Source organism: Aegilops tauschii, chromosome 2 (assembly GCF_002575655.3).
Source record: "Aegilops tauschii subsp. strangulata cultivar AL8/78 chromosome 2, Aet v6.0, whole genome shotgun sequence".
NCBI lineage: Eukaryota > Viridiplantae > Streptophyta > Magnoliopsida > Poales > Poaceae > Aegilops > Aegilops tauschii.
The window spans coordinates 33,567,681-33,581,920 of record NC_053036.3 but is presented as its reverse complement, the minus strand read 5'-3'; the positions used below and the strand labels follow the sequence as shown (position 1 = coordinate 33,581,920).

Genomic DNA, 14,240 nt, shown 5'->3' with positions numbered 1-14,240 from the left:
TGCTTTGTATACAAAGCGGGGGAAACCCTTTTTCGGTAAGGTTGTAAGGTTCAGAAGTTTATCCGTAACTTGAGACATACAAACTGTGAGATCAATTCGAATTCCTCCATAGCCAAGCTTCATCCGTAGCTCGTCCCTAACACATAGCTAATTGAGCAAAAATAACATTTATCTTTCCCTAGGAAATCAACTCAACAACTCTATTACTGTGATAATCGAACGAAGCAATACATTCATTCTAGTGTTTTTGCACGTTTGTATCTCGGAAACAATTTGGCATTCCATCATCCGGCGGCGCGACAACGGTACACTGCCGTGTGATGCGACACTGGGTGTCTTGCGTTGCGGTTGCAGCGCACACTTTTTTACATAGTCGTTTGTTTCATTTTTCTCTAATTTCTATTTTTATTTTCCACGTTCCTGTGCTCCGAAACAAATACTACTTCTAAGTGGCTATGTTTCATTCGTTTATATTCCCTCCTTTCGAAATTAGCTGTAGCTCAAATGGACATATCTAGACACGTATAAATACATTCATTTGAGCATCCGGAATTAGTTGTCACTCAAATGAATATATCTGGATTCTCGCTAAAAAAGGATGTATCTAGATGATGTATGTAGACACGTCTAGATATATCCAAGTTTGAGCGTCAACTATAGTGTCCAAAATTGGTTATCCTTTAAATGGATGTATCTATTTTTCAAAAAATAAAATGGATGTATGTAGACCCGGATGGAGTGAGTGTACGTTTTTCCAGGCTTGGTGCATGTCTGCCGCATCATTAGGAAGCTAGTAACCACCTGTTAATGACAGTTTTTACGGTAATAATGACACATATCAGCTATCGTATTCTATCGAGCATATAAATATTCGCACGCGCGCCGTGCACCGGCCGGCATAGAGTCCTCACCTTGTTTGTTACTGTAGCTCAGCAACCTGACACGTACGAGTAGCTTGCACTGTGACTCTGTGAGGCCGGTGCTCGGTCGATCGTCGATGGAGGCCAGACGACAACGTCGCCGCGTGTCGCCGCCGCTGCTGGTGCTGCTGGCGGTGGTGACCGCGGCCGGGCGCTGCGGCGCGCAGGTGCCGGTCCCGGCGAGGACGGACGGGTTCGTGTACGGGGGGCAGGCGTGGGCGCCGGCGTGGGGCGAGGCCGTGGTGGTGGAGGCCTTCTTCGACCCGCTCTGCCCCGACAGCCGCGACGCCTGGCCGCCGCTGCGGAGGGCCGCCGACCACTTCGGCGCCCGGCGTGTCGCCGTCGTCGTGCACCTCTTCCCGCTCCCGTAAGTCACTCACAGTCAACCATCGAAACCATTCTCTCTCTCTTTGCATGGAATTTTCTCCATTCTCTCTTTCTTGCATGGCAATTGTCGTCTTGATCTTGGTAGTACTTCCTCGTCCATTTCTTCGACAAGTAATTTCAGACGGAGTTAGTTTATTTTTTTACAAGTAATTCCGGACGGAGTTAGTACCTCAGATTGTTCTGTTTGGGTTCCTAGCAAATTCACACGTGGCCTGTGGTAATTGCTCGTGAATTCAACGAGTAAAATCCAACAAAAATCCCAAAATATCAGGTACGCGTCTCAGTTGTGGCTTGTGACTCGCTTCCACGACAAAAGTTGACGGAACACAGATGGCTGGCCTGCTTGGTACTTGGAAGTTGCCACTGCACAGTGCCGAGTGCTCGAGGATCAGACCAGGCAACACGTTTCGAGAGGAGCGTGGACTGGAAACATGGAGCCTTTTCCAATGTTTTTTTAAGGGAATTTCCCAATGTTTTCTATTTGTTGTGTACCTCGCTACCGTCCATTTAACTGCACCTCACAGTTTTCGCAAAAAAAAAGCACCTCACAGAACTGAAGTCCATTCTATTTTTAATTTGCCTGTCTAAAATAGTACTTCTCAATGGTAGTTAAAGGCAAGATTATTCTTTACCATGGACACGGCACACCAAGTTTTTTTTTCCTATGGTAATTAAAGGCAAGATTATCCTGGTACTAAATCTGTTGCATCTCATCTCTACTCTCCAACTAGAGCGTGGTCGAGCTTTATAGTTAGAAAAAACAAAAGCACTACTATAATAGTTGTCACATACTCCCTCCCTAAAGAAATATAAGAGCGTTTAGATCACTAGAGTAGTGATCTAAACGCTCTTATATTTATTTACAGAGGGAGTACCATTTATTTTTCTTCCATACAAATGTGCATATCTCTTGCCTATTCCTGGAAGAAAGTAAGAGCTGCTTTTGGCTAATGTCAATTCAATCAACCTCCATTCTTTAAAGAAAAAGGAAAAACAAGAGATGCCCTAGTTATTAGGCAAACACAATGATAAGACATATGGGGCCAGTGGAAGTCATGGCAATATCATTCACAGCCCTAATTAATATTAGATCCATGCATACGATTCTACCATGCCATTATTTTTTACACTTGAAATTTGATACTCGGTTAAAGACAGAACGAGCATTAAATGACACCAAACTTAAATTCAAAATCAAATCAGAACTGATTTTGTCTCCTTATATTTAGAAATTTCTTGTGCAATCTAATTCTGACATGAAACTTGATGGCATGGTCGATGTATCGATCTATACCAATGTTTTCAACTATTTTGGAAAACATTCTTGGAATTGTCGTTGTGGTTTCCGAGCATAGGTACATACGTAGCATGAAAATAGCGTGCGAAGAGGGAGCATCGGATACATTCCCTGAAATTAGTACTGCACATTTTGCAACAAATAAACTAAGCTTCTTCCACTCAGCAAAAAGAAAAAGAAAAACTGAACTTGTTAGCGGTATTATTTTGTACAATATGCTTTAGGTAGTTTTCTTAGCTGGATATGCCTTAGGTAGTTATTAATAAGAGAGCAACAAGCCAATGAAAACGATGTTTGACAAAATGAAAAAACAGTAGAAGTTTTCATTAGGAACTCGCTTACATCATCCATCATATTCAGTTTTTTTTATTCGATACACTGACCGCCTTTAGTTTATAAAAATCATAAATCAGCGGCAAGAGTAACAACTCGATAAACCTTTTTACCGATTTCATGATGTGATTTTCTCTGTGAAATGTGCAGTTACCACAGCAGCTCCTTCATCGCGTGCCGGTCGATCCACACGGTGCACAAGCTAAATGCGTCGGCCGTGTACCCCCTGCTCGAAAAGTTCTTCAAATACCAGGTTAATTATCTCTTGCCTGCCCGCTTCTTTATATAATATACTAAAAGAGAGAAGCAAAAGGTGTATAAGAAAAGGAGAGATAAAAATCAGGCATAACATTCTGAAAATCTTGAGATGTTTTGTGCTGCCTCTTATGTGAACACCACAACTTATATAAGCAGAAAGGTGTTGTTGCTTTTTCTTTAGATGGAGATGACTAGGCATTGCTTTGGAAGCACCACTAGGTGCAGTGCAATGCAGCTTTTTGAGGCAAAGAGAGGGAACCGAGAAGCACCCTGCTCACATCCCATTGGATGAAACCACCATGCATTTTCTTTTGTCCATGCCAAGTCATATACAAGCAAAAGCTCATATCCAAAGCTAGCTTTTTCAGTATGGATTAGCCGGTGCATACATCAAGCATGCATAAGCATAATATGACACTTTTGTTTTTTTTCCCGAGGGAGAAATACCTCCGAGATTGGTCACAACATATAACACACACAATAAGATCACAAGGAATTAACGGATGGTAACATTTCAGGAGAGTTATTACAACACGCCGACATACACCAAAACAAGAGCGGCGGTGGTCGCCAAAATAGCGAACAACCTTGTCGCCCCCGTCATTGGCGAAGCCAATTTGGCTGCATATAGAGCGGGCTTCAACGACTCGCGGTCGGATCAGGCCGCAAGGATTTCCTTCAAGGTTTGTTGAACTTGTCTCGCATTATATGCCGTATTTTATAATTTGCATTGAGACGCAATATTCACCATATGTTTTCTCTATTTTGTATAGTTTGGTTGTGCACGAGGTGTCACCGGGACACCCTACTACTTTGTTAATGGCATACCACTCGGTGACCTTGATTTTCCTTTGGACTATGACAAGTGGGTATCCACACTTGATCCGTTGGTTGGCAAGATGTAGGGAGCTTTCATGCTGCAAATTGTAAACAATATTAGCCAAATAACTGAAGGACATAAATAGGTTGATTTTTCCATGATGTATATGGAAGTATGTGTTGATTATCACAATAATGTTTGTAAGTCAAGCTTGTAGTTCTCTCGAGGGCAATCAAAGAGTCCACACATGACCTCCCCTCCCCCTCTACCCCTCGTGCACACGAAAATCAATTCACGGTTGATATATGATAGGCTCGTTCACGAAGTAATGCAACGTTTGATACAAATGTTGCCGAAGGTGTTTGTGCAAGCTAAAAGATCATTCACATCGGAACCAATATACCATATTGGTTACTCAAAGATTGATTCATTACACATATATTACCTTCGCAACATTAATCTAATTCCCATCATGCTAGGTGCGATGTCTCTGTTGTTGCCATACCTCACACCAACAACATACACATGTATTCCCCTAAAAAAAGATACGCATGCACTCGTAGTTGTAGGTAGGACCTAGTCGTCGAACTAAGTCGGCCTATTTCTTTTATATGCCATGGCATTTAACGTAAACTATTTACGTAAAATCCATTTAAAACACGTCTAAATAATGATTTTATTGATGACTCTAGATAACATACAAATTTGACTTAGGTAACTGACGAAACACATGGATAATTAAAATAAAGAAATGGTGTGGCAGGCTCATTTGAAACATGTAAGATTAGCAAATCACAGAAATTTGCATGAAAAATAAAAGAATTGTAAAAGGGCTTTGAGTGGATGGAACTTCTTCACCAAAATAAAGCGCAAAGCAATCTTTAGAAGTTTTCCTAACTCCTAAGGACCCCAATCCTAGGAATCAAATGGTTATGTATGAAAAATTCCTAAGGATTCAAATCCTCCAATAATCATGTAAAATTCTTTTGAATCAAAGGAGTCGAGCTGCCTAAGTGCGGTTGCGGCTGTGTTCATCGATCGATCCACGTGCAAGGTTCTCTACCTTTTGAGACCCAACCAGTGGTTGGATGGTCAGGAGGGTGGTGTTACCCCCAGCTCACCGGGATCACACCTCAAGTTTGACACTTTGCACCTTTGAAATGATAAAACACTTGTAACTAGATTAAACCTGGGCATGGGCAGCCCGGCCCGATGAGGCGACAACCCAGCCCGAAAAAGGCGCGCGGAGAAAATATAAGCGATATTTGATTTTACAGGTTAAGTTTAAGGGGTCTGTCCGGCCGCAGGCCCGCAGCTCAAACCGACCCTTAAAACGCATTTTCCACGAACTGAAAACTGCGATTTAAAGGGTCTGTTAGAGATGCTCTAGATTAGATTACGAGCACCTTGCGACGAAGATGGACGGTGAAGGGGGAGCAGGGAGTGAGGAGAAAGGTGGAAAAGGGGGATGCCATTAGGCGGAAGCGCTCACTTTTCATTTTACAGCCCAGCCCACGACGAGTAAGAAAAGAAACCAAAGCGACCACAATTATTGCCCTCCGTACTCCAGAACCCGCTAGAATTTGTCTCAAAAAAAAAAAGAACCCGCTAGAAAATAATCATCCCGACGCAAAGCAAAGCGACTCGACGCCGCACCCACTCACACTCCGACACACAGGCAGGCAGCACACCCGGCAGGCCGGAACCCCGTCGCCGGCCAGCCACCGTCGCGCACGACCGTCGGCTTAGCTCCCCCGTGCCGGGCCCGGCCACATGCGGCGGCCGCATCCCAGATGTTGACCGCGACCCAGCCACTCCGCGGCGCCCTGCTCCTGCTCCTCGTCGCCGGCGTCGCGGGCGGGGCGCCGTCGCTGGAGTTCCACCACCGGTTCTCCGCGCGCGTGCGGCGGTGGGCGGACGCCCGCGGCCACGAGCTCCCCGGGGGCTGGCCGGCGCCCGGCGGCGCCGCCTACGTCGCCGCGCTCGCCGGCCACGACCGCCACCGCGCGCTGTCCGCCTCCGCCGCCGGAGGGGGCCGCCCGCCGCTCACCTTCTCCGAGGGCAACGCCACGCTGAAGGTCAGCAACCTCGGATTGTAAGCTCCTCCAGCCACCACCTACCACTCTCGAGATTCTGTGTGCTTCGAAATTCAAGATGCTCAGTAATGTTTTCGATTTCTGGATGTAGCCTGCACTATGCGCTGGTGACGGTGGGCACGCCGGGGCACACGTTCATGGTGGCGCTGGACACCGGCAGCGACCTCTTCTGGCTCCCCTGCCAGTGCGACGGCTGCACGCCGCCGCCCTCTTCGGCCGCGTCCGCACCGGTAAGACCTCTGCCCTCCACAGAGTCTCGCTCGCTGGATGCAGATGGGCGACGCTGCATAGCATAGCTCAGAGTCGATTTCATACGCGGCATGTTTATATCGTATTCTGTCTGTTACTATTAAATTTTTGCTCTGCCGTATGTCCTAATAAGGTGGCGAAACTGATGGAAAGTGTGAATTCAGAAGCTCAATGTAGGCCTGTTTGATCCTGTAGTCAGGGGCCTGCCCTTAGTATGATCATCTCACACTTCATATGTGTGACTATGAGGCAATTGTTTGCATACAACACCTTCTGATCTGGCAGTTCAGCAGCTATTGTCAAGTGGCATGAATTTCACTGCGATGTCGTTCCTATTCCACTGCTCCCAACATTTGTTCCTCATAGTCACCTGATTATAAGGTGGAGGTGCCTGAATGTCACATCTTTTGCGCAAACACTATCCAGAGTTCGTGTGACAATTATGGTTGTCACAGTCTATGCATGCAGAAGAAAATGTGTTAGATGTGTATCGTTAATGTGTATTTCCGCACTATTTATCTGAACTCTTTAATAGTGATAAAATTGCTTACATGATCATTTTTCATGTAACACTGATCGGCGGTGATAAGTTAGGGGGTGAATTTTTCTTTGACTGTTCGTAGTTAATTACAGGACTGTTCTTTTCTACTGTGTCATTATTCTAGGTGCAGTTAACCATGGAGAATAAGAAAGGTCTGAAGTGTAGATCTACTTCAAGTTCTATACACATTTCATTTTCGTTTGCACCTTGTTTTATGTTCCGTTGATCATAGACTGGTTGAAACCGCATAGATCTGAACTGTACTGAAGGAAAATTCTCGAGTCTTTTCTACATAAATTCTATCGACTTATATTCTTGTTTTACTGGATTGTTGAAAGAATTACCTGACCAAATTATTTTGCATACATAAGTAGCACCCTTTTGGGTTTTCTGTTCTTTTTTGCAACAGCCTCTGTTGGACAGTTAGTATTCAGGTCTAGTGGTAGTCTGTTTTACGGTGATTGCAGTCCTTAGCACTACAAACATATGGTGCAGGGGTCATTAGGGACAGCACAGTTATACGCACAATTAATCTTCATATCTTGAGCTCTGTTCATCGTAAAAACGTTTTTCTTTCCTCCCCCCCCCCCCCCCCTCTCAGTAGTGTCATTTGTGATATGGGAACACACTTATTATTTAACCTTTTGTTGTCACCTTGCTGTATGCCTGCATTTTTTCTGTTTTTAGACTTTCATTTTTTCTACTTACAGTTTGTTGATTTTCTGAGATTTTCAGGCTTCGTTTTACATCCCTTCGTTGTCATCAACAAGCCAATCAGTTCCTTGCAATAGTGACTTTTGTGGTCTTAGAAAAGAATGCTCTACAACGTCTAGTTGTCCATACAAGATGGTGTATGTCTCTGCAGACACATCATCTTCTGGATTTCTTGTTGAGGATGTGCTTTACCTATCAACAGAGGATACTCACCCTCAATTTCTCAAGGCACAAATAATGTTTGGGTAATATTTATTCTGTATGTGGCGAGATGAAAATTTTCACTTACAGCTTTTTGATAAACTTTGATCTGTTTCATTTTTATCAGTTGCGGAGAGGTTCAGACGGGCTCATTTCTGGATGCTGCTGCTCCAAACGGTCTTTTTGGACTTGGGGTAGACATGATATCAGTTCCTAGCATTCTAGCTCAGAAAGGTCTGACATCAAATTCCTTCTCAATGTGTTTTGGCCGTGATGGTATTGGGAGGATCAGTTTTGGAGACCAAGGCAGCTCGGACCAAGAAGAGACACCACTTGACATCAATCAGAAACAGTGAGCAAAATTTGTCCATTTACCTTGGCAAGTCCATTGCTGTCTGCCTCGTGCTAATTTGGCCTGCCTGGGATAATTTCTTGTTTTCCAGCCCCACATATGCTATCACCATCACTGGGATTGTTGTCGGAAATAACCTAATGGATTTGGAAGTTAGTACTATTTTCGACACAGGGACGTCCTTCACATACTTGGCAGACCCAGCATATACATATATAACAGATGGTGTAAGTACATTTTCTGTCTTTGTTTGGTCTTGCTTCAATAGGGGAATATTCATGCCGTAATTTCTCGTTTTCAGTTCCATAATCAAGTTCAAGCAAATCGCCATGCCGCCGACTCAAGAATTCCCTTCGAATATTGCTACGATCTGAGGTTATTTTATGTCACAAATAAGTTTTATAAGAACCATTAGTCGTATGTTTTTTCAATCCATGACTAAAATGAGCAAGGTTAACTTGTGCAGCTCTAGCGAGGCAAGGATTCAAACTCCTAGTATAAGTCTTAGAACAGCAGGTGGAAGCCTGTTCCCTGCTATTGATCCAGGGCAGGTTATCTCCATTCAGGTATTGCGAGCCTCAGATTCTGCAGTTCTCTTAAGTTAGGATGATGATTATATAACCACCCTGTTGGCTTTGATATTTGCAGCAACATGAGTATGTTTATTGCTTGGCGATTGTCAAGAGCACGAAACTAAATATAATTGGACGTAAGTTTACTGCAGATCCATTACTTTGGGACTCTTCTGTTGCGCTATCATTGACACTTCTAAGCATTTTTACAATGTCATTTTTGCTCTTCATTTTTCGTATGCCGAGACCATTGATGAGAACAAAACATGTAATTTTCTCTGGCTCCCGATTAAGAATTGTGTTGTCTCCTTTTGTATCTTTTTGAGTAATAATGCAATGTATCTAGTAATTTCATCCCCACAAGCCACACCAAATCAACCTGGTGTTGCTGAAAACCAAAATCATCATGGTTTTCAACAGTAATGAATTATTTTCACTTAAAGAAGGTAACAGAAGAGGCAATTCACATAGGCATTTCAGATACTTTTCTTTTGCTGTGATTGCCAATATCACAATTGCAGATCTGTCCAGTGGGCATACAGTTGCTTGTCTTAAATCATCTAAATGTATCATGTATTAGGAAACGATGTCCTAAGTTGAGATAACATCGTGTATGAACTTGGGATATAGCCTATCTGAACTATATTTATACAATATTTTTTCTTTGGCTGCTTGTCCGAGATGGTACAATATTTGTTTGTTTTCTTGTATAAGTTCATACCGACATCAGTTTTGCTTTCATATGAACGGAACCAAATAATGGTAGTAAAGAAGTAGGCAGCTACTAATCTGACTGAGTAGTTAGTAAAGTCTAGGGGTTGTGTAATCTCATGCCTATGAGGCCCAAACATGTCTTTACAGAACTTAGCACCTGATTTAGCATTGTGTTGGTTTTATGCCAAAGTGCTAGTAAGTTCCTTTTTTCTTTGTTTCTAGCTTTAGTTCTTGTGTCGAACTTGGCCAGAGATGGGGCAGTCCAGGACTCTAGGCAGTAGGGGTGCCTACTGCCAATGTAATTTCTTTACGCACATCACATTCGACAGTGAAATCAGTTAAAGAAATGGACTCTGCATTGCTTGTGGTGCAGAAAACTTCATGACCGGTGTCCGCGTTGTATTCGACCGAGAGAGGAAGATACTTGGCTGGAAGAAATTCAACTGTAAGCAAACCGTTACGAATGCTTTGTTTCTTCGTATCGTAGAAAGTCACTTGCTTATTATGCTCATGATATGTTTCTGTGGGTATGCAGGTTATGACACTGATAGCTCAAACCCTCTCTCCATCAACTCACGGAATTCTTCGCGTTCGACACCCGAGAACTACTCTCCCCAGGAGACGAAGAACCCAGCCGGTGCTTCCCAGTTGAGGCACGTCAGCAGTTCCCCTCCTGTGGTGTGGTGGCACAATAATAGCTTACTTTTGATGATGTTTGTGCTCCTCCATTTGCTGATCTTCTAATTGGTGTTGGAGCGGCATGGTTGTAAATTAGTATATATAGATACACTAGAGACTGACTAGGTTAGCATAGACAACGAGCACCACTTACATGTCCTGTAAATCGTCTATTCTGTCTAGATCATCAAGAAAATGTAACTGTAATGCCGATTTTTCATGGCCCAGTCTGCGTTCATTTTCTTTTGCCTTTTCGTCAGAACCATCCCAGGTTCAGACTTCAGAGTGGAATAAACAAGGACATGATTTACATCTGTATAACAAGCATACCAAGGCAGAATTGACTCCCGGAGATGATTTCGTCAGAACCATCCCAGGATTGCACTGTGATAAAGATTCAGAATCTATGCAGTTACAACACAGTTTATATTATCTGAGGCGCTGAAGCCTCTCTCTGTCCGAAGAAACAAGAATGAACAAGGAACATGGTTAACATTCAACTGAGATAACAAGCCATCATCGTTAAGAAACACCAAATCTGGACACCGGAGAGAGTGCTCAAACTGAAGCACGCAACACAAAACAAACAGCAGAAACCACACCGTGCTGCAGGAATCCTCAACATTTCACTCATCAGGTGACACCAGCACGCCGAGCTTGCTGCCGGGGGTGGCCGGAACCCCGTCGAGCTCGCCGTCGATCTTGCCGAGCGGCGACGAGAAGTCGAGCCGCATCCCCTGCATGACGGCCTCCTCGTAGGACGCGGTGAGGAGGTGGTCCTCCAGCTCCTCCTCTTCTTCCTCCTGGGCGGTGAGCTGGTGGTACTCCACCAGCTGCACCAGGCTCTGGTTCTCCCGGGCCAGGTTCGCGTTCTCCTGCGCCAGCCGCGACTTCTCCGCCAGCAGCGCCTCCAGCTGCAGCCGAACCTGCCGCCCGCCGTATCACACGCCACAAAGATTGATCATCAGCCAGGCAAGAACAATAACAGATTCTGTCGATTTTGATTCTGAAGAAATGGTGATTACCAGGTCGTCTTCCTCGGGGGCGGCGCCGCCGTCGTCGTAGCCGTCCCGGAGCCGCCTGTTCTCCTCCTCCAGCAGGCCGCACCTCTCCTGCATGAACCGCAGCTCCGACTTGATGGTCGTCAGCTCCCGGGCCAGGTTCGCCGCCCTGCCCGCCATCGACACCGCCAGCTGCCCCACACAACCCATCGACTCGCTCAAATCAGAGGAGTCCCCAACGAAAATCGCGTGAAAAACAAAAGGAGTTTCTTTCTGCTCGCGGCCGCACACTCACACTGCGCGCCCGCTTCAGGTTGGTGCTCTGCGCGACCTCGGCGGAGGCCAGGGCGACATCGCCGTTGGGCCCCTCGCGCGGTTTCGCGTCCGCGGCGCCGTTGTCTGAACCTTCATTGACGTCTTTCTGGGCTTCGAGGGTCGCGAACTCCGTCGAGGCGGTGCAGTGGCGCTTGGCGTCGGGCTCCTCCTCTCCCCTCTCGCGTTCCCTCGCCTGGGACGAGCACATCGCTAGAGCGTTCACGCCCTGGAAACAACCGGAGCGTCAGATCGTCATCACCAGAGCGTCGGATCGGAGCGGGGAGAGGAGAAATCGTAAGCGTGGCTGGAACCGTGGTTACCTTCTGGGCGGCGGTGAGGGTGTCGGAGAGCTGCGCGAGCGAGGCGGCGACGGAGTCGAGGCCGCGGACCAGCATCAGCGAGTCCTCCCGGAGCCGCTTGGGGCGCCCGGACGCCACCGCGCACTGCGCCGAGCAGATCAGATCAGAGCAAGCGCGCGTCAGGATCCGTCCAGCTCCGGACAAGGAAAAGAGGGGGTTTCAGCCAGGATCTATCGATCGAGAGTAACGCACCGTGGACGCGGCGGAGGCGACGAGGCGGCGGTCCTCGAGGATGGTGTCGACGCGGGTGCGCAGGCCGTCCCAGAAGCGGTCGTCGGAGGCGGGGCTGACGACGAGGGACGACGCCGCGGCGGAGTCCATCGGAGGGGAGGGATCAGAGGACGGGGAATGCGGGCGGCGATGGGGGAGAAGGACGGAAGAGGAAGCAGAGTGTTTGGTTGGGCAACGGCTAGTTCTGCTCTGCTTTGCGGTCGGATCGGCGGATGGGAGGTGGGAAGCCGGTTTAAATCGGGAGCGGGCTGCCAACGGTCGAATTAAAGTGGAGTGGGGATAAAAGTTGGAGACCCAACACATACGCATCGTGCCAACATTGGTTCAAACACTTGCTTCAAACCACACAAGTTCGGCTGCTCATGGTTTTGGGGTTAGGGGTGAAACCGGCGCGGATTCGGTTCGACCGAGTTTCGGTACTATCCTACTTACATTTCTCTGGATTCAGAAAGCGAAACGAGCAGCATTTGATGGTCGTCGCATTTTTCGTCGGATTATTATGTCGGGATGCAGGCATGGTACGATAAAACGGATCACACACGGCGCATGCTTGGATGCTCATGGTTAGGGGTTAGGGGCGGAATTGGTGCGGATTTAGTCGCATGGCGTTTCAGACGTATCGTATATTTATGTTTCCCTGGGTCCAGAAGAATGGACGGCGTTTCAGCCAAAACGGGCGGTATTTGACAATCTCGTGTCTTTTGTCAGATTATGTCAGGATGCGGGCATGGTATCACAGACGGCGCGCACCTCGACCCATTTGAGAGGAATATATTTCAAACATAAGAACCACATGATTAAATGGTGTACGGCGCTACACTGACGTCATTGCTACAACTTACAATATACTTATGCGTAAACAATCATGTGTTCAACAAAAAAGGTATGGTGGTCTATGCAAGACGCAAACCGATATGTACCGTAAAACATGTTCTAACGTAATGCTGATTCGCCTGTTCCCTCATTCGGGGTCTATATATTTCGAAAGCGAGGACATATAGGCTTTTAAGAGATGTTCTCTCTCCTAGGGCTCTCGCGACCCATGGGCGGCGGGTGGTTCCTAGGGCGAGATCACTGTATGGACCTGTGATCCTGCTTCCCAGATCCAATTCTTCCTTCCCTGTCTTCCCAATCCCTTCCGCCTCATCCGGGGTCCGTTGTTCCCTCATCTGGTCGCTGTTCGGGGTGATCCAGGGGCGCTCGTTGGACCGCTACCCACCCTTGGCAGGGACTGGTCGAGGATCATCGGCTCTCGATGGCGGGGGAGCGCAACGGGGTGATGTCTGATGCCACTTTGGGCGCTTCTCATGTGCATAGCGGCAGCGGCAGTTCGCCTGCCCTGGTGCTGCGCGGCAAAGGAAAAGAGGCGGAGATTGACGGGGCGTCGCACTCGGGCAGCGGCGCGCCATCCACTGATCGGGTTGAAGAGATGATGGAGCGGCTTCGTCTCACGGCGGTGGAGGCGCAGCCGGTGATCCTTGATGATGAGGACGAGGCGGATCTGGTAGCCCCAGATTGTGCCCTAGTGGGGAAGGTGCTGTCCCCCCAATACTCTTCACATCTAGACGATCTCGTCGGCGATGCGGCCGGCGTGGGGTAATCCGAAAGGCTTACTGTTCCATCCCTCGGGGAACAATGTTTTTGTGGCGGAATTTGGTACTCAGGCTGATAGGGCCAGGGTGATCGAGGGCTCGCCGTGGATGGTGGGCAAGCACACGGTGCTTCTGAAAGTTTTTGATCAGAATATTCAGCCCCTTCAGGTTCAGTTTGATCGTCTAGCGATTTGGGCTCGAATTATGAATCTGCCGCCGAGGCTTATGAAGGCCAAGCTGGGCCGGGAGTTTGCCAAACCTATTGGACAGATCTTGAGCGTGGAGTCAGATAGCGATGGTCGATGCTGGGGTGGCTTCATGAGGGTGAGAACTGAGATCAATGTGCATGAGCCGATTGTCCGCTATATCACTGTGACATCTCTCAAGTTGAAGAGTACTGAGACTTTCTCGGTGATGTATGAGAGGTTGCCGTTCGTCTGCTTTTCCTGTGGTATCCTGGGTCACTCCTCGGTGATGTGTCCTACTCCAGGCTTGCGGGATGAAAATGGTGATCTGCCCTATGCTGCTAAGAAGCTATGTGTCAATGATGAGCGTCCGAGGAGATCCGGGGGCTCAAGGTCTAGTGCGGCTTCGTCCTCGTCTACCGGTG

The 14,240-nt window shown here is 47.2% G+C and overlaps 3 protein-coding genes across 3 annotated transcripts; 2 read left to right on the top strand and 1 right to left on the bottom strand.

Moving 5' to 3' along the window:
• The first annotated feature begins 915 nt into the window (after positions 1-915).
• Positions 916-4,266, top strand: LOC109754303 (uncharacterized). Its single transcript, XM_020313206.4, has 4 exons — positions 916-1,287; positions 3,088-3,190; positions 3,714-3,878; positions 3,969-4,266. Exons 1-4 carry the CDS (start codon positions 998-1,000, stop codon positions 4,098-4,100), a joined length of 690 nt encoding a protein of 229 aa, XP_020168795.1. The 5' UTR covers positions 916-997; the 3' UTR covers positions 4,101-4,266.
• Positions 4,267-5,651: 1,385 nt separating this feature from the next.
• On the top strand, positions 5,652-10,359 carry LOC109754302 (aspartyl protease family protein 1). Its single transcript, XM_020313205.4, has 10 exons — positions 5,652-6,110; positions 6,203-6,341; positions 7,637-7,860; positions 7,944-8,168; positions 8,260-8,395; positions 8,470-8,543; positions 8,635-8,734; positions 8,817-8,877; positions 9,828-9,899; positions 9,990-10,359. Exons 1-10 carry the CDS (start codon positions 5,809-5,811, stop codon positions 10,196-10,198), a joined length of 1,542 nt encoding a protein of 513 aa, XP_020168794.1. The 5' UTR covers positions 5,652-5,808; the 3' UTR covers positions 10,199-10,359.
• Positions 10,360-10,537: 178 nt separating this feature from the next.
• On the bottom strand, positions 10,538-12,241 carry LOC109754291 (uncharacterized). The gene is made up of 5 exons (XM_020313194.3): positions 12,000-12,241; positions 11,769-11,891; positions 11,429-11,674; positions 11,158-11,325; positions 10,538-11,058 (listed from the first exon to the last, which is right to left on the bottom strand). Exons 1-5 carry the CDS (start codon positions 12,126-12,128, stop codon positions 10,759-10,761), a joined length of 966 nt encoding a protein of 321 aa, XP_020168783.1. The 5' UTR covers positions 12,129-12,241; the 3' UTR covers positions 10,538-10,758.
• Positions 12,242-14,240: the final 1,999 nt, after the last annotated feature.

Excerpts from the sequence above, each read along its gene's own strand:
- LOC109754291 (XM_020313194.3), bottom strand. The coding sequence starts at position 12,128 with ATGGACTCCGCCGCGGCGTCGTCCCTCGTCGTCAGCCCCGCCTCCGAC. Across the intron at positions 11,675-11,768 it reads CCCTCACCGCCGCCCAGAAG|GGCGTGAACGCTCTAGCGAT; the intron begins GTAACCACGGTT and ends GGTTGTTTCCAG. Across the intron at positions 11,059-11,157 it reads CCCCCGAGGAAGACGACCTG|GTTCGGCTGCAGCTGGAGGC; the intron begins GTAATCACCATT and ends GGCGGGCGGCAG.
- LOC109754302 (XM_020313205.4), top strand. The coding sequence starts at position 5,809 with ATGTTGACCGCGACCCAGCCACTCCGCGGCGCCCTGCTCCTGCTCCTC. Across the intron at positions 8,735-8,816 it reads GGCAGGTTATCTCCATTCAG|CAACATGAGTATGTTTATTG; the intron begins GTATTGCGAGCC and ends TGATATTTGCAG. Across the intron at positions 9,900-9,989 it reads TGGCTGGAAGAAATTCAACT|GTTATGACACTGATAGCTCA; the intron begins GTAAGCAAACCG and ends GTGGGTATGCAG.
- LOC109754303 (XM_020313206.4), top strand. The coding sequence starts at position 998 with ATGGAGGCCAGACGACAACGTCGCCGCGTGTCGCCGCCGCTGCTGGTG. Across the intron at positions 3,191-3,713 it reads AAAAGTTCTTCAAATACCAG|GAGAGTTATTACAACACGCC; the intron begins GTTAATTATCTC and ends GTAACATTTCAG. Across the intron at positions 3,879-3,968 it reads CCGCAAGGATTTCCTTCAAG|TTTGGTTGTGCACGAGGTGT; the intron begins GTTTGTTGAACT and ends TATTTTGTATAG.